Source organism: Styela clava, chromosome 15, assembly GCF_964204865.1.
Source record: "Styela clava chromosome 15, kaStyClav1.hap1.2, whole genome shotgun sequence".
NCBI classification, from domain to species: domain Eukaryota; kingdom Metazoa; phylum Chordata; class Ascidiacea; order Stolidobranchia; family Styelidae; genus Styela; species Styela clava.
The window spans coordinates 10262444-10280473 of NC_135264.1; the positions used below are offsets into that span (position 1 = coordinate 10262444).

The window sequence follows — 18030 nt, forward strand, 5'->3', positions numbered from 1 at the left end:
AGATTCTATCTAATCTCCCAAAATTTTAATTTATTAACCACACGACTTTTGTCATGAATGTGATTACAACGTTTTCTCGTTAATAACAAAACATTCTCAGCTAGGAAATCTCTCAATATTTTCCACTTGAAAATCAATAGAAGAGTCTCACAAACTCTGTAGATCCACTTGTTGCAAATATTGATGAACAGTATAACAAGCTTTCTCTGAATTCATGGATATTTAAACTGAAGACACCAGTTTGTACTCAAACTATATTACCCCACGCTGTGGTTATAACGAGTGAATGACTAATCGTTAAAAAATCTATTCGTTAAATTACCTAACCTGCTAGATATAAAATTATGATAATACTGTTTATATTTCTTGCAATAATGATTCTTTGTTGAAAACAAATATTTACTTATAAGATGAAAATCCATGGTCTACATTCCTCGGTCTATGAATGTAGTTTTCCCACGTATTAACTCAAAGAAGCATTAACAAAAACCCCTAATGTTAGTAACCTTATACCTAAGTAGATAATTAGTATCTTGAGGGTAACTAAAGCAATTTACATGTTGATGATAAAAATATTTATCATATTTTACGTTATGATTTGTGATTTAGGAACAAAAAATAATATCCGTTCCTTCGAATTTTAAGAATTTATTTTGGGTTGAAGATAATTTACAAAGCGATACGGATGATATTTAAAGTGAAAAATGAGTTCAATATTTTGATATTCTTAAGTGTGTTCTTAACTTAAAGTGATATGATTTTTATATAGTAAATTTAAATAATCATAAGTCAGGATTGTTATCTTTCACTTTCATTCACCATGTGGTGTAAGAAATGTTCCCTCATTTTGAATAAGAACCTTAGGTTGTTTTCTCAAAAATTCTTCCGTAGTAGATTCATATTCGGTCGAATGTGTGGATTTCTTATACAAATATTATACCAATAATTAATTGCATGTAGTATTGCTATGATTTATAACACACGAGTCCCAGATATATTTAATTGTACCAACTTGGCTGTCCATTCCGGCCCATAATCTGGCATCCGTTAGTTCTACCGCAGGTCGCTCTCTTCTTTTTGCGTTTTAAGTGAGCGCTGGTCATTTGTAAGTTATATTTTTCATGTTCGATTTTATTCATTTATGTAATATTTGTAGTGATGGTCATATAAATAGATTAAACTGTGGGTAACTGTCGGAATAAAGTGACCCACTGTTGATCATTACTGCAATAAATTCGAAGCAATAAAGGTTGGATGATCTATTTGAGATCGGGCTTTTTGAGTATTTCTGGTGTTGCCGCGCATTGAATCACACAATATCACTCCGTATTCCTAGTTATTACCTACATGTGGTTTGTAAATGCTTTCAATACACAATAACAATCTAATTCGATTTTTAAAATACAGTAACGTTGGCAATGGAATTCTTACTGTCGATGTGGCTCATATTTTCACAATTGCAAATTACTGTAGTACAGCTTCATTATTGATTATTAGCATGAACAAAGATGATTATGATATTGTGACTAGAGCATGGCATCTTCGAATACTTGATGATTTCAGAATCGAATCGAATACTTTTTCTAATCAAATCTAGAATAGTTGAAAGATATGCAATTGTATGTAACTATTCATTCTTATGGGAATCTATCTTGCGTACACTTAGCCGAGTCTTAAAAAAAACCGTTCGGGGATAATGTACCAGGAAAACAAATCTATCTATCTCAGAAGTATATTTTAAAAAATATGGCTTCATATGAATTCATTTTATCAAGGATTTTAGTATGAAGTGACAAAAATCAGTATATTATGATATCAAAGTATATACCTAAAATATCATTTCCATTTAATATTCGATGACTACAGTTTTGTAAACAATTATTTCAAAAAATTCTTATTTAATGAAAAAAAACATTGATCTTGGGGAAAGGCCCATTTCCAGATCACCTCATCTTTCAAAATTTACATTTAGAAATGCATTTGTGGAAAACAATGCTTATACTTATTCTGAACTAATTATTCTGAATATACATACATTTAACAGATCCATCATCATATATTTACAGCGTCGACGGACAAAAAGTATTTTGCGTCGAAGATAAGCCGTTTTATCATAGTTTTACAATGAACAGAAACGACTACCTTTCTTCAGGCAATTTCAATCCAAAACATCATAAAGCTTTGTTCTTTGCTCCTGCGTTATTTTTGAAAAGTTTCTTCTAGATTCAGTCTAGAAGATTTTTCTTCGATTGAATCATATTTCTTTATTTAACGATTAGTATTTTACTCGTTATAACTTGAATGTGATTTACGATAGTATAGTTTGAGGAGAGATTAAAAAGAGAGATAGGACCACCGGGGAATATGAATTAGGAAGCTATCGATTTGAAATGGGAAAACAAGCCAGTTTTTTTTTCTTTACCTTTATATCTTCTTGCGCCTTATCACAAAAATGCTTATTATTTACTAAGTATAACGTCTGTGACGTTGGAAGGAATTTAGGTTGGCGGGCCGCAAAAATTTTTGAGGATGTCTCGCGGGCCGCAGTTGGAGAAAACCCAAAAGTGATCAAAACATCGCGATTTACTCACTTTAAAAATATTTAGGAATTGGAGTTTACGGTTCTGGTCGGTTGCAAGTTATGGAAGTTGTATAAAGCCTTTAGTTATTTTAAACTTGCTTTCCAAGAAATACCGTGGCATTTTCGGTATCTTTTCTCGTGTTTGGTTCCGTAATGTCGCCTAAAATTACATTTTTTCGTGACAGATATTTCTTGAAAACACACCAGACACTGTGGTTTAACGGTGTTGTGGGTAAGGAAATACTTTTTCCCCCCGTTTACTTTGGTCACCTCTTCTATTGCACTCATATATGATAAATTGTTATATTTGACTAATTTTATTACTCGTAGCGTGATCAGGCCTGGTGCTATCATCTAAGAACAACAATTTCCGTCCAAGTTGGGACTCCGGACCCAGCTAAGAAACTGAATCGCGCGGCGCTAAGTCAGATTTGTTTGTCACTGCTGTCACATGTCCGACACTTGAAAATGAAGGAGTGTGTTTACTGAAAAATGGCACAAAACGTCTCTCCAAATGAGGATTTACTTGACGGGAGCTTAAGGCACGAAATTTAGATAAAAAGCGCGACTCATCTCATCGGCTTTGTCCTGACTGCACAAGACAATTCATTCTTCTTGTACCGATCACTGGACGTCATTTCCCTATTGGCATCCGCTTGACGTTTATAGATGTAACATTGAAATTCTGTGATTTTAATCAATCTCTACATCCCCGTTGAAATAGTTTGAAAATAACTCAAAAATGATCTGCCAATAAATATATACAATGATTTAGTACACGCTAAAATTGTTCTGTGGGCGCTCGGAATGTGTCTGCGGTGTGGATCACCGTGATGTAAACAAATCGTGATTATTGCCAAGACTGTGGAACTTGGGACGATTTAAACAAATAACAAAACTAACTTCAAGATTCATCTTCAATGTTTGTACGTAAAAAAAGTGAAAGTAATATTGTAGAAGAGACTGCTTAATTCCTACGTCGTTGCAAGTTTTGAACGCAGTATATTATACAAAACTCGTGATGAATTCATGTCTGTGCTCAAACTATCCCAAATCACATAGGTATAATGAGTAAAATACTAATCGTTAAATGAAGAAATATGTTTCAATCGAAAAACATTTTCTTTCAAGTTCAAGAAAAACATTCATGTCATCTAATCTCTGAGTCAAAGTCACGTCACACCGTCGATTAGTACGAGTCCGAATCATTTGATATGGAAGACTCGATTCATTTAGAATATTCAATGAATGCCGGAAAGCCGAAGGCATATTAGTTGGGTACCTTTTTATACGGAATGAGTGTATACGCGCACATAGGTTGACCGTGTTGAGGAAACTCGACATTGTGACTGGACTCGAGGCATTTTTAAAGACTCGAAATGACCGGACTCGACACGTCGCAAAGAAAACCTAACTAGTTATTTGACTTGTGACTACAAAAGACAGTGACTCCACTCAGAACTCCGAATTCAAAAATAGCTGAGATTTGCACTTGAATATTGACTCGGCCCGTGACTCACTACTCACTACTGGTTGTTTAGGAACTTGTCAAAAATATTACAAACATTATTCCCTCTTATCTCGTCAGAAATGTGGAGAATATTTGCTGATTACATGTTTTTGATAAAAACCAAAATCTCCACTCCCCAAAACTACATGGCTGACGCATTTAAACAAAGAAATGATTTACAACAAATGAGTTAATGCATTTCTATAAAAAATGATATATTTTCATATATATGGCACAATCGCTGTGGTGTCAACATGACCTGATCATAAAACAAGCACCATATACATCCCAAAATACGATTTAACAACCGTGTTTGCTATTGTTGTTTGTGATTTCCAAACTTGCTGAACGATAAAGATAATATTCGGCCTTTTTCTTTTTTATATCGGATATTACAATACTGGATGCATGCTAATGAATTGATGTTAGAAGATCGTAATATTGGATTATTTAAGGCACGTTCGTTTTTTTTGGCCTTTCTGTCCAAATATTTAAACACTGTCTTCTTGGAGACTAAAAATCATAAATTTTAAGAATTAAAAATGTGCTCAAACAGAAAATTTAAATTTAAAAAAACAGTTTCTTAAGGTGGCGTTCCGACTGTCCTAGAAATAAAATGCATATGACAAGGCATTAATGGGGTAGATGATTTTATCAGTTATTTGATGCACGATCCCTGATTGGTGGTGATGTTCTCGGTTTCTGATTAGAAAATTTTTTATTGTTATCACTTATCAGAGAACTCCGAGTTTCATGGTTACTTTTCACAAATGACTCCATGCCTTGAAGCACTTTTAGGCCAGTTGTGCATTCCTTGTGATTTTTCTGGATCGCGGTCAGAGTGTATGCCAATTAGTGTCCAGTCGGCGTTGCCAGACGGGTGCCCAGGAAACCATTTCATATCTCCAATATTCCATCTCACTTTCATCCCGTTATTCATGGTAATGATTTTGTTCTGAATAAAAACAGTGCTAAATAGGGCTAGGAGACATTTTAAGATTTTATTCGTTACGACTTAATTTTTTAATCGAACTCAAGGGTGTTTACCCCGCGTTTAAAAAGCGAAATATGATTCCCTTATCTATACTGTAATATTTTATGTGAAAAGAGATAAATTACAAATTGGTTTTCGGTTTTGGCAATTTATCAATTCGACTCTGTGTCGAATATCTTCGTTTTCGTCTGGCTCTTAGCACTTCATGATTTTGCTTCATGATTTTTCAAAAAATGACTCTAATCGAGTAAATGTTTGCTAATCCTTACTTTACACTTATAAATCAGAAATTATGTTAAAACACGGAAATTGATTGAAAAATATTACTGTTTTGACGATAATGCAGTCAACTTAAAAGTGGCCAGAAGCGATAGGAATGTACTATATTACCGATTTATCAATGGTCATTCCAGTGAAAAACGTTTCATGCTGGGCGATCGAATCCAAATATGCATCTATTTCTTCAAAATGATTTCTTCCATAGATATTTGCCGGCGATCCACCTTCTTGGGCACAAAGTTCGTCAATTTGAGAATACATGGCAGTCCCCGAATTAGGATAAGCAATCCAGAAACATTTTCCACCATAGAACACCTTGCACAAATCTGTAAAACAAATCACATATTTGTATGCATATACAGGTTTCACACTACGTAAGCTTGCAGTTTTATTTGATATAATCGCATACAGTGTTAATTGTGAATTTAGAGCCTCGAAAAAAAAGATCATCAAGGCATAATTTTTGTTTCGAACATCACGATGGAAATACAAATTATTCCAGTCCCATTCCTAATCTTAGCCTGGAGGAAATGTGATGAAAGGACTAGAGATTTATAGATAGATTATAACTTTTCCTTTGCTAGTGTTCTTATTCTTAATGTTGAATTACGCGCTTGCCGCCTGGAATCTTTCTCTTTTTGCTTGTTACTAAGAACCAAGAAAGTTAGGATATGGTGATGCATTCCTACCTTGTCGATGTTTCAGATTTCTAACTTCTTCTTGTAATTCCGTAATTGTTGAGCCGTATTCTGTCATTGATTCTTGCACTTGTGTAAAGATAGATAGGATAACATAACGGAATCTTAACCATGGCTACACGCACCCCTAATAAATGCTTACTTAGGGACGATGGAAATGCTCAATTGTAAAGTTGTTTTTAAAACTACATGGCGAGCTACAACATAGCACAGAAACAACTGCAAAAATCACTGTTCCTCATGAGAAACCGTGAATACTTATGCATCGCTGCAATTTATTTATTATATAGAATGTTTTGCTAGAGCGGGGTTGTTTTGGTCTTGTTGTTGATGTCGAGGCGACATTTCGGTGCTGAAGAAATATTTTGTCTGAGTAAATAATGAATCAGTCTATTTCAATATTTTAGTTTAAAATGAGAGTAACCGCCAGAAGGGTACAACTTTTATTCGATTAACTTTTATTCCACCTAGCGTGAATTTAATGACTGTTTCATTGATTTTGCAAATTTGTTTCTAAGCCACATTGAAGTGTTCCAATATATTTGAGCATTGCTCTCTTGTTCGCTAATGTATTACCAATTTAATTTCAATATTTAGTTATTTTAGTGTCAAATACACTAGAAAAAAAAACACTAAAACACTGAAAATAACCCACTATTTTCCCGCTCTGTGAAGATATTAGAGAACAAAGCTTGATTTTATTTTCAGTATAGTAGCATTTTATGTCGGCCTGTTCAGCATATGAATATGGCGTGAGAAAATTTAGACATTATAAAAAACTGACTCTGAATAACTTTGTTTTCCAATTTCAAGTCGATAGCTTCATAATTCACATCTCCCGGCGGTCCTATCTCTCCTTTCATTCCTTGTATTCCTCTCTTTCCTGGCCTCCCTTGAATGTGCTGTATGGTAGAATCACTTAAAATATCGGTACTACCCACTTGACTTTCCGGTATGTACGCCCCCTCAATTGTTTTGCAAATAAAATGATTTGTTCCATCGATTTCAAATGACTTCATCAAGATCATTAACGAGAGAAAAGTGAATGTTATTGAAAACTCCATATTCGGTTTCGCCATATTTCTATGAAATTATAGTGTAAATATAAAATAGGTGAATTATTTTATATTCCTTCGACGAAGATAATATTTGAAACCAACAGTGAATTAACAAATGCGCAAGTACAATAGCGCGAAATTATGCAAATGTTTTGGCGTTTTGGTGCATTAACATTTTCTCCAAAACGCCACCAATACGGTTCGAGTAAATTATGTGTATTGGATAAACTGCAATAGCTTTTTCCCATTTCTAGCTGAACTGGGGTCAAGTTTTCTGAGCCTCTATTTTTTTTCTTATGAAAATCGGTCTATTTAAAGGTGAACAATTAACACTAAATGACAATTTTTGATTGACCATAGTCTTCTTGTAATGGGAAAATCTGATAAAATTTCCAGAATTTCTTTCAAAATGTTCTACTTGAAATTCAATAGTACACTTCTACAGATTGCCAGCTATTTACTCAATTCTACGTACACGTGCAAGCGCTGATCAGCAGTATAATATAGCAAAGTTGTTTTGAATTCATGGCTATTTATACTGACGATACCGGTTGTTCTCAGACGATAATGTCTCAGGCTAATCCTATAATGATAAAGCGTCTTATGATTGACGCACAATACTTTTCTTGTTGACGCAGTTAATACGTGCTGATTCGAAGTGAAGTACCTGGTCTTCATTTCTTGATAAATGCATGTTGTTTTGCCATGATTTCATTAAGATCAACATTTAAACTTAATTCGAGCGTCGCATGTCAAATAGATCGTCTCGCTGATCTGGGTTAAGGTACTTTTACCAAAGCCGGACCTTGCACAGGTATTAAGTAGTATTTTTTACATTTCCAAGCATATGAACTATGAAGATAATAATTTATACTTCACAAAGACCAATAAATGGAACGATAATCAGAAATTACTAAATACATAAAAAAAACGTACTGATAGAACAATTTTATTGCGTATTATATGATACATATAGGCATAAAGTTAATCTGTTACTTCTACCTTTCTACAATTTTGACTCCATTCTTCTTGTAGCTGCGAAAAGCACATTTAAATGTCTTCATTCATCAAAAAATTCCACAAGTTTTCATGATTACTTTTCACAAATGACTCCTTGTACGACTTTTAGGAAAGTTGTGCATTCTTTGTGGATCCCCTGTATCGCGGCCAGTGTGTACAGCAAGTATAGTCCAGCCGGCATTTTTAGACGGGTATCCGGGATACCATTTCATATCTCCAACAGTCCAACTTGCTTTAATCCCGTTATTCATTATCACGATTTTGTTCTAAAAAATAACAGTTATATCTTAGACCAGAGAACTTGTCAGCCTGATAGGCGTAACAAATAATAATTTAATAAAGAATTGACAGCGAATTTTCCCTTATCATGTTTAAAATGAGAAATAAAATAATATCAGTATCTAATTAATTATTTTTAAGTGGTTTCCGGTAACAAATATTTACACACTTGTCTGCCTTCTTGAGATATTTAATGAAACAATTATTGTATATTTCAAATAAACTCGACCAGAATTATTCTTGATTCTTAATTCAAGTCGCGTTGGCCCCTATCAATCCGACTCTGTGTTTTATCACTCCGTTTACGTTTGGCTCAGAGAATTTCATAATTTTGCAAAAATGAGTCAATTGCTAATAATAATATTAAATATTTGCTAATCCTCACTATAACACTTAAATCAGAAATTATGCTAAAACGCGACTTTTAATTAACAACCACCACTATTTTGACGACAACCCAGTCAACCTAAAAGTGGCCAAAAGCGATAGTACTTTAACATATTACCGAGTTAATGGTCATTCTAGTCCAAATTGTTTTAATCGAGGAGATCGAATCCACATATGCATTTATCTCACCAAAATGATTTTTTCTGTAGATATTTGCCGGCGTTCCATCTTCTTGGGCCCAAAGTTCGTTAATCTGAGAATACTAGGCAGACCCTGAATTAGGATAAGCAAGCCAGAAACATTTGCCACCATAGAACACCTTGCACAAATCTGTAAAACAGATAACAAAATTTGAATTTATATACAGGTTTCACACTACGCCAGATTGCGGTTTCCATTTGATATAATCGCATACAAGGTTAATTGTGAATTTAGAACCTCGACTCAATGTAAAACAAATAACAAATTTGAATTTATATACAGGTTTCATACTACGTCAGATTGCGGTTTTCATTTGATATAATCGCATACAAGGTTAATTGTGAATTTAGAATCTCGACTTAATGTAAAACAAATAACAAATTTGACTTTATAGACAGGTTTCACACTACGTCAGATTGCGATTTTCATTTAATATAATCGCATACAAGATTAATTGTGAACTTAGAACCTCGACAGAAACAGGTAGATAAAGCCATGAATTTTGTTTTGATCACCAAGGCTAATATGCACATCATTCCAGCCTCATTTCTATACTCTTAGTCTGAAAAAAATGTCATGAAAAGGCTAGAAATGTTTATAGATAGATTATAACTTTTTCATAACTAGTGTTCTTATTCCTAATGTTGAGTTACACATTTGCCGTCTGGAATACTTCTCATTTTGTTTGTTACGTAGAACAAAAAAATCAATGGATGATGCATTCCTACCTTGTCGATGTTTCAGATTTCTAATTTCTTCTTTTATTTCCGTAACTGCCGTATTCAGATATTGATTCTTGCACTTCTGTAAAGATAGATAACATTATTGTAAATGGAGAACAATAACGCCGTATTGCAATACTACACAAACTTTTAACTAGCAAGGTTTCACGTATCCCAATGAGAGAGAAAATTGTCTCCAGGGATGGTAGAAATGTTTGATCATAATCTAAACGACAATAAACCCCGAAGCGCGATGGGAACAACAGCATGAATCAACACTCTCCTCATTTTAGCGGGTACTATGAATAATTATGCATCACTGAAAATAATTTTTTAATTAGCCATATAGATTGTTTCACTAACGCGTAATCGTTTTTAGTCTTGTTTTTGATGTCGAGGCGACATTTTGATGGCAACCAAATAGCTTGTTTTAACATTATAAAAACTGACTTTAATTAACTTTGTTTTCCAATTTCAAATCGATAGCTTCCTAATTCACATTTCCCGGTGGTCCTATCTTCCCTTTCATTCATTGTATTCCTCTTTTTCCTGACCTTCTTTGAATGTGCTGTATGGTGAGTCACTTGAAATATAGCTACTGTCAAGTTGACTTTCCGATGTGAACGCCTCCTCAATTATTTTGCAAATAAAATGGTTTGTTCCGTCAATTCAAAATGACTTCGTCAAGATCATTAACGAGAGGAAGTTGAATAAAATAGAAAACGCTCTATTTGTTTTTATTTATATTTATGAAATTATAGTGTAAATATGAAATAGGTGAATTATTTTATATTCCTTGACGAATATATTATTTGAAACCAACAGTGAATTAACAAATGCGCAAGTACAATAGCGCGAAATTATGCTAATGCTTTGACGTTTTGGTGCATTAACATTTTCTCCAAAACGCCACTAATACGGTTCGAGTAAATCACGTTGTGTGTTTTTGATAAACACACTGCTAATGAGCAGTATAATATGGTAAACTTGTTATGAATTCATGGCTATTTAATTTGACGACAATATCCCACGTTGTAGTTATAACATCGACTTACTTTCGTTAAAAAAAGAAATATATTAAGGACAAAAGAAGTTTCCTTAGACTAAATCTAAGAGGAATTTCTAAAAATCAGCGCCGAAGCAAAGATAAAAGCTTTATTGTTTTTACTTTTTTTAAGCGTTTTGGCAGGGTTAAATAACGGATCGGAGTTGAAGTACTCGGTCTTCATTTCACTACTCGGTAAATAAATGTAATTTTGCCATGATTCAATTAGGATTAATATGTAAGGATATTTCCTAAAACGTCATTAGCCTTATACTAAAGTACAGACTACGCACTCCTTGATTATCAAATACGATTAACATTGTAATAAAATAGCTATGTATCATATTTTAGGTTATGTTGAGGGGTTCAGGAACAGAAAGATGAAATCCGTTCAATGCAATTCTAAGAGTTTACTTTGAAGTAAACATGAATTTTGAAGAAATACAGATAACATTCAAACTGAACGAATAGGTTCAATAATTTTATGTATTTCTCAGAGTAACTAAATTAATGCTTGCGTGGCATGACAGTAGATCGTCTCGCTGGTATGGGTTAAGGTACTTTTACCAAATCAAGACCTTTCACTGCTATTAGATAAGTTTTTTTAGATATGTCCTCTATATTCATTTGAGCCAACTTGGCTGCCTATTCCGGACAATAATCTGGCATCCGTGAGTTCTCCAGCAGGTCGCTCTCCTCTTTCTGCGGTTTAGTGAGCGCACCTCTGTCAATGAGCTCTGGGAGCTTTTTTCATTTTTAAGTTCCATTTTTGGACACGTAGTGGACCAGTTAATGATTTAATTCACGTTGATACTGAATCACGAAGACCGGATCATTGTCACAGGACTTTGAAAAGCTACGAGAGTACCGTCACCGGTACCCTGTGTAGTCGAGTTGTCTCTCTGAGACTTGTCCATTTAGTCGAGTTGTCCGTGGGGTGTGGCGTAGTAGTCGGCTTCCGATAAAATGACGATAAAATATTAAGTTTTTCCCTTTGTGTTCACATATTTGACTATAGCTTTTTGTTTATGTTTGTTTTTATTCATTGGGTTAATATTTGGTGATGGTCCTATGAATAGATTTAAATTGATTGTAACTGTTGGAATAAACTGACACACTGATGTTTATTATTGCTGTGATAAAGCCAGAGCAACAAAGGTTGAATAGTCTATTTGCGAACGGGCTCTTTGAGTATTTCTGGTGTTACCGCACATTGGATCACACAATATCATTCCACAATCCTAATTAAACGATAGCACCAGGTATTAGCTACATGTGGCTTGTAAATGTTTCAATACCTGATAATCATCTACCGTATTTCTCGGCCATTAAGTCGCTTTTTTATAGACCCAATTTTTTAGCCTTGTTCAGGGAGGGGGGGGGTCGTCTTAATAGATGGCTTTCCTCTTTTTATTGTTTGTGGGGATTGCTTATTTTTCGCACTAGTCTTCTCAAACATGATTTATGTAAGCTTCATACCTGGGTTGATATATTTTATAATGTATTCACACAAGACTGTAAAACACAGCCTAAACCATGGACGTACAGTACATAGCAGTATTATTACACCCTATTCATAGGATATTTCAATGTTTCAGTTTATGGGTTGTTCAAAATGTTTAAAATTACCTATTTATTGTGAAGAATTAATGCTGGAGGATTATTCTACCTGAAACAAACATGACCTGGTTCTAATCATATCAAGTTATTTATACATATTAGTGTTTAACTGACCAACAGAGAAGCAATTTTTCAGCCCGTCTTGAGGAAAAAAAAAATTTTCACTGCTAAAAATATGCTTCGTTTCATTTGTCGTGTAGATCTATTCATCAGGAAATATGGTAATTCATTTTTAAAAATAACGTTTTAGATGGAATTTCTAGCGTCGATGTGACTCATATTTTTCCATTCCACAATTGCGGATTACTGTAGTTCAGCTTTATTATGTTCCATTATTAATCATTACCAAAGGTGACTAGAGCAGAGCATTTTTGAATGCCTGATGATTTTAGAATCGAACCAAATATTAACACATAAAAAGACACATGTTTCGCGATTAACGCACTAGGAAAAATAAACTTATATCAGAAGTATTTTTTAAAAATATGTCTTTATATAAAATTTACGGATTCATCAAGGATTCAAGTATGAATTGACAAAAATAAGTACATTATGATATCGAGGTATATACTTAAAATATCATTTATATTTAATATTTGATGAATACCATATGAATACAGTTTTGTAAACAATTATTTCAAAAAATTCTGATTAAATAAAAAAACATCGATTTTGTGAAAAGGCCTATTTCCAGATCGCCTCATCTTCCAAAATTTAAATTTAGAAATGCATTTGTTGCCAACAATACCCAAACTTATAAACCTACCTAAACTAATTATAAATTTGGTTAGGGTGCGTCAAGGTTTCTACATCTTGTAACTTAAGTTAATTAATAAAAGCCTAGAAAACAATCTAAATGAGTTTTCCTCGAATGGTTTTACTACACTGAATACACGGACATTTAGTCCATAATCCCATTTTCAGTTTAAATATCATCAGAATCGCTTTATGAATTATCTTCAATTCAAAATAAATTCTTACTATGATCGAACGAACTTGTAACGTGTAATAAATGCATAAGTGTGTTATCGAAATGCAAAGTTAGTAAGTTTTAGTTGCTCCAAAAATGCTTATTATTTCGGGTATAAAGTTCATGACGTTTGTTACATTACATATCTATCTAAATAAATCATAACAACACTGAATTTATTGGCAGATGAATGAAGACCGAGTAGTTCATCTCCATCAATAAATATTTACAGCGTTAACAGACAAAAAGTGTTTTGCGTCGAATACAAGCCGTTTTATCATAATTTTACAATGAGGAGAAACTATACATTAGCTTTCTCAGGAAATTTCCACCCAAAACATCATAAAGCTTTCTACTTTGCTCTAGAGTTATTTTTGAAAAGTTTCTTCTAGATTTAGCTTAGAAATTTGTTTTCGATTGAAACATATTACTTCATTTCACGATTAGTATTTTACTCGTTATAACTTAAATGTGATTTAGGATAGTTTAAGTACAGACATGAATTCATCACAAGTTTTGTGTATACTGCGCTCAAAACTTGCAACGACGTAGGAATAAGCAATCTCTGCAATTGATTTTTTACGTAGAAAATTTTGAAGATGAATCTTGAAGTTAGTTTTGTTACCTGTTTAATTCGCAAGTCCCACAGTATTGGCAATGGTCATGTAGACATTTTTTTAAATTTTGCTCAAAGTACTATTAAATTTTATGTATCATGTATATAAGATATATGATCAGAATTGGTCACTCTTATTGAGACTCATTTTTACAATCGAGTATTCCGTAAAAGTGCAGGAAGTTTGATCCTAGTACAGCAACATTTAGGAGAAAACAATTGTAGATTATCAAATACACACAACGTGATTTATGTTAAAGCTTATTAATGTGGTTTGGAGAGATTGCAACGTGGATCGAAATGTTATAATTTGCATAATTCACATTATTGTCCATACAGAGCAAGGAGGTATTGCATCTCCTTTCAGCAAGACGGTTTAAATTCGAGGTAAAAAGAGAATTTGAATATTGTCAAACGATAATACCAGGTTTGGGTATTGCAGTAAAAAATAGGAAGGGACTAACATATATATATATACATATATATATGATATCAATATTAAAAATTAACGGTTTACATACCTAAAAACCAGTATACGGTATATCCATATATCAAAAGAATTCTGACTGTAGAATGTAAACTGTAGAATACCTGAAAAAAAAACGTATTCAGTGTTGGGTATCAGTCCATAAACCCCGATTCAAGCCATCCAACCCTCGAGTCCAAGCCAGGTCTTATTTTGCTACATATGTGTTGGGTGTATTTTCATATAGGCCTACGCATACCGGTCGACGGTGTTGGGAAGAATCATGTTTGTGACTCGAGTCGGACTTTCGTCAGTTTTTCAAACTTAGAAGTGACTCGAGTGACTGAACTGAAATTACCGCAAATAATACTTGGCTTTGTGACTCGTAATTGCAGTGACCTTACTTGGGAATCCAAATTTGAAATAACTTAAGTCCATATTCTTGATTCGGGACTCGTTTGTTTTTCGACTCGAATCGACTCACTATCCAATGTCCGAGTACCTTATAATGTCGATAAAATTCTGAAACCTTATACACTTCCAACTCAACATGTTTTTTGATATGAATCAAAACTTTACTGCCCAATACTACGTGACTGACTGACGCATTTAAACAAAGAAGTTATTTACAACAAATGGTTTAATGCAATTTAATAAAATTTGATATATTTTCATATATGTGGCACAATCACTGTGATGTCAACATGACCTAAAGAAAGCACTATATACATCCCAAAAAACGATTTAACTACCCTGTTTGCTACTGTTAATTGTGATTTCCAATATTCGGCTATTTCCATTTTTATACCAGATATTACAAGACTAGATGCATGCTAATGAACTGATGTTAGAAGACCTTAATTATTGGATACGTAATGAATGGATCAATTTGCAAAATTTTTTTTTGCAAATTTTTTTAAGGCGACGTTCCGACTGCCCTAGGAATAAAATGCATATGACAAGGCATTAACGTGACATTTCAAATTATTTGTCGCCCGATCCTTGATTGGTGGTGATGTTCTCTGTTTCTGATTAGAACAAATTTTATTGTTATCACTCATCAGACAACTTTGAGTTTCATGATTACTTTTCACAAATGACTCCATGCCTTGAGCTACTTTTAGGCCAGTTGTGCATTCCTTGTGGTTTCTCTGGATCTCGGTCAGAATGTATGCCAATTAGTGTCCAGCCGGCGTTGCCAGACGGGTGCCCGGGAAACCATTTCATATCTCCAATATTCCATCTCGCTTTCATGCCGTTATTCATGGTAATGATTTTGTTCTGAAAAAAGCAGTGCTATTTAAGGCTGGGAAACTTTTTAAGATTGTACTCGTTACGAATTAATTTTTTATTCAAATCCTAAGTTTTTTCCCAGCGTTTAAAACAGGATTTCCTTGACTACTTTATTATTTTGTATGTAAAGAGGTAAATTACAAATTGGTTTTCGGTTTCGGCAGTTTTTCAATTCGACTTTGTGTCGAATAACTTCGTTTTCGTCTGGCTCTTAGCACTTCATGATTTCGCAAACATGACTCTAATCGAGTAAATATTTGCTAATCCTTACTTCACACTTATAAATCAGAAATTATGTTAAAACACCAAATTTGATTGACAAATATTACTATTTTTACGATAATGCAGTCAACTTAAAAGTGGCCAGAAGCGATAGGAATGTACTATATTACCGATTTATCAATGGTCATTCCAGTGAAAAACGTTTCATGCTGGGCGATCGAATCCACATATGCATCTATTTCTTCAAAATGATCTCTTCCATAAATATTTGCCGGCGTTCCACCTTCTTGGGCACAAAGATCGTCAATTTGAGTATACGTGGCAGCCCCCGAATTAGGATAAGCAATCCAGAAACATTTTCCACCATAGAACACCTTGCACAAATCTGTAAAACAAATAACATATTTGTATGCATATACAGGTTTCACACTACGCCAGATTGAAAAATCATAAAACGTAGCTCACGGGCTTAGTAAAAGTTTTCCATAAAATAAAGGCTTTATTGCGGCAAAGTCTGTTCAATCAATTTAAATTGCCATACTTTGTTTTTAAGGTTGAAGGGATAGAGTTCAAAGTTATAAAAAAAATTCATTTATTCGGCCATATTTCAATTTTTTTCAATTTGAATGGTAAATATTTGGAATTATAAACCTGAACAAAATATACGAGATCTATAAAGTTTTGAACTGACATTATTCTGGATTGAGCTTTCACATTTTAGTAAAGTATGTAAAATTGATTGTGAAGACCCTCGAGGTTTGAGTTTGGGAAGACAAATATGGACAAGTCATCGATATTTGTGGCGTTTCGGTTTATTGCGAATAAAAAGCAAATGGCAAGCTTTTATATCCATTTTTCTTGTTTCATTTTTGACCCATTTTATACGAAAAAATAAAATAATTCAGCTATTTTAAACAAAACAGGCAAAAAAACTCGATTTAAAACAATTGTTTCAAAACAATTTCTTTTGAACAAATCCATATCGATGATGCGTTCTTACCTTGTCGTTGTTTCAACTTTTCCACTTCTGCTTGTAATTCTGCAACTGATGAGCCATATTCTGTCATTGATTCTTGCACTTCTGTAATGAGAGATAACATATTACAAATAGAGAACAATTGCACAGCAGACAATCTACTAACAATATAATCTATTTTATAATGTCAAGTTTTGTGAAGAAAACTCGTGATTCCTATCAGCAGTATAGTAGCAATTCATGTCCGGCTTTTTTAGAATATGAATGTGACGTAAAAAAATTTAGACATTGCATAAAACTGACTTTGATTGACTTTGTTTTCCAATTTCAAATCGATAGTCTCGTAATTCACATTTCCCGGTGGTCCTATCTCTCCTTTCATTCCTTGTATTCCTCTTTTCCCTGGCCTCCCTTGAGTATGCTGTATTGTAGGGTTACTCGAAATATCGCTACTGCCAACTTGACTTTCCGATACCAACGCCCCATCCATCTTTTGGCAAATGAAATGGTTTGTTCCATCAATTCCAAATGACTTCGTCAAGATCATTAACGAGAGGAAGGTAAATGTAATAGAAAACTCCATATTTGATTTCGTTTATATCTATGAAAGTATAGTGTAAATATGAAATAAGTGAATTATATTATATTTCTTCATCATCACATTATTTTGAGCGAACAGTGAATCAACAAATGCGCAATTACCATAGCGCGAAATTATGCAAATGCTTTGAAGTTTTGGTGCATTAACAATTTCTCCAAAACGCCACTAATGCGGTTCGAGTAAATCATGTTCTTTGTATTTGATAAAATGCAATGATTATTTTCCGTATGTAGCTAAACTAGGATCGTCTTTTTTGAGCCATAACTTTTTTTTTGAAAAATCGGTCTCAATAAAGGTTTTCAAATGACATTAAATGGCAATTCTAAATCTGCTATTGCTCTTCTTTCAATGTGGAAAATCTGATAAAATTACTTCAAGAATTCCTTTCAAAATTTTTTACGTGAAAATCTATAGCACACTTCTACAGATTGTCAGCTATTTACTCAGTTTCTGCGTACACGTGCAAGTGCTGATCAGAAGTATAATATAGCA

At 33.6% G+C, this 18030-nt stretch overlaps 3 protein-coding genes across 4 annotated transcripts; all 3 read right to left on the bottom strand.

Moving 5' to 3' along the window:
* Nucleotides 1-4449: 4449 nt before the first annotated feature.
* LOC120334309 (uncharacterized) lies at nt 4450-7561 on the bottom strand. 2 transcript variants are annotated; one of them, XM_039401787.2, is made up of 4 exons: nt 6847-7561; nt 6054-6131; nt 5476-5690; nt 4450-5046 (listed from the first exon to the last, which is right to left on the bottom strand). In XM_039401787.2, the coding sequence occupies exons 1-4, from the start codon at nt 7139-7141 to the stop codon at nt 4849-4851; spliced, it is 786 nt and encodes a 261-aa protein (XP_039257721.2). In that variant the 5' UTR covers nt 7142-7561; the 3' UTR covers nt 4450-4848. The 2 variants fall into 2 exon arrangements, with proteins under 2 accessions (XP_039257721.2, XP_039257720.2); XM_039401786.2 differs by having other exon boundaries at nt 6054-6134; nt 6847-7559.
* Nucleotides 7562-8050: 489 nt separating this feature from the next.
* On the bottom strand, nt 8051-9811 carry LOC144432389 (uncharacterized). The gene is made up of 3 exons (XM_078120419.1): nt 9736-9811; nt 8996-9136; nt 8051-8406 (listed from the first exon to the last, which is right to left on the bottom strand). Exons 2-3 carry the CDS (start codon nt 9116-9118, stop codon nt 8221-8223), a joined length of 309 nt encoding a protein of 102 aa, XP_077976545.1. The 5' UTR covers nt 9119-9136; nt 9736-9811; the 3' UTR covers nt 8051-8220.
* A 5279-nt stretch (nt 9812-15090) lies between these two features.
* On the bottom strand, nt 15091-17534 carry LOC120334310 (uncharacterized). The gene is made up of 4 exons (XM_039401788.1): nt 17241-17534; nt 16962-17042; nt 16132-16346; nt 15091-15727 (listed from the first exon to the last, which is right to left on the bottom strand). The coding sequence occupies exons 1-4, from the start codon at nt 17518-17520 to the stop codon at nt 15530-15532; spliced, it is 774 nt and encodes a 257-aa protein (XP_039257722.1). The 5' UTR covers nt 17521-17534; the 3' UTR covers nt 15091-15529.
* Between the last annotated feature and the right edge of the window lie 496 nt (nt 17535-18030).

What these genes read in the sequence shown, in the direction of transcription:
- LOC120334309 (XM_039401786.2), bottom strand. Translation starts at nt 7,141, where the DNA reads ATGGCGAAACCGAATATGGAGTTTTCAATAACATTCACTTTTCTCTCG. An exon ending in GGAAAACAAAGTTATTCAGA is followed by an intron (nt 6,135 to 6,846) that starts GTCAGTTTTTTA and finishes CTATCTTTACAC; the next exon opens with AAGTGCAAGAATCAATGACA. An exon ending in GAATGACCATTGATAAATCG is followed by an intron (nt 5,047 to 5,475) that starts GTAATATAGTAC and finishes GTTTTTATTCAG; the next exon opens with AACAAAATCATTACCATGAA.
- LOC144432389 (XM_078120419.1), bottom strand. Translation starts at nt 9,118, where the DNA reads ATGGTGGCAAATGTTTCTGGCTTGCTTATCCTAATTCAGGGTCTGCCT. An exon ending in CTACAGAAAAAATCATTTTG is followed by an intron (nt 8,407 to 8,995) that starts GTGAGATAAATG and finishes GTTATTTTTTAG; the next exon opens with AACAAAATCGTGATAATGAA.
- LOC120334310 (XM_039401788.1), bottom strand. Translation starts at nt 17,520, where the DNA reads ATGGAGTTTTCTATTACATTTACCTTCCTCTCGTTAATGATCTTGACG. An exon ending in GGAAAACAAAGTCAATCAAA is followed by an intron (nt 17,043 to 17,240) that starts GTCAGTTTTATG and finishes CTCTCATTACAG; the next exon opens with AAGTGCAAGAATCAATGACA. An exon ending in GAATGACCATTGATAAATCG is followed by an intron (nt 15,728 to 16,131) that starts GTAATATAGTAC and finishes TGCTTTTTTCAG; the next exon opens with AACAAAATCATTACCATGAA.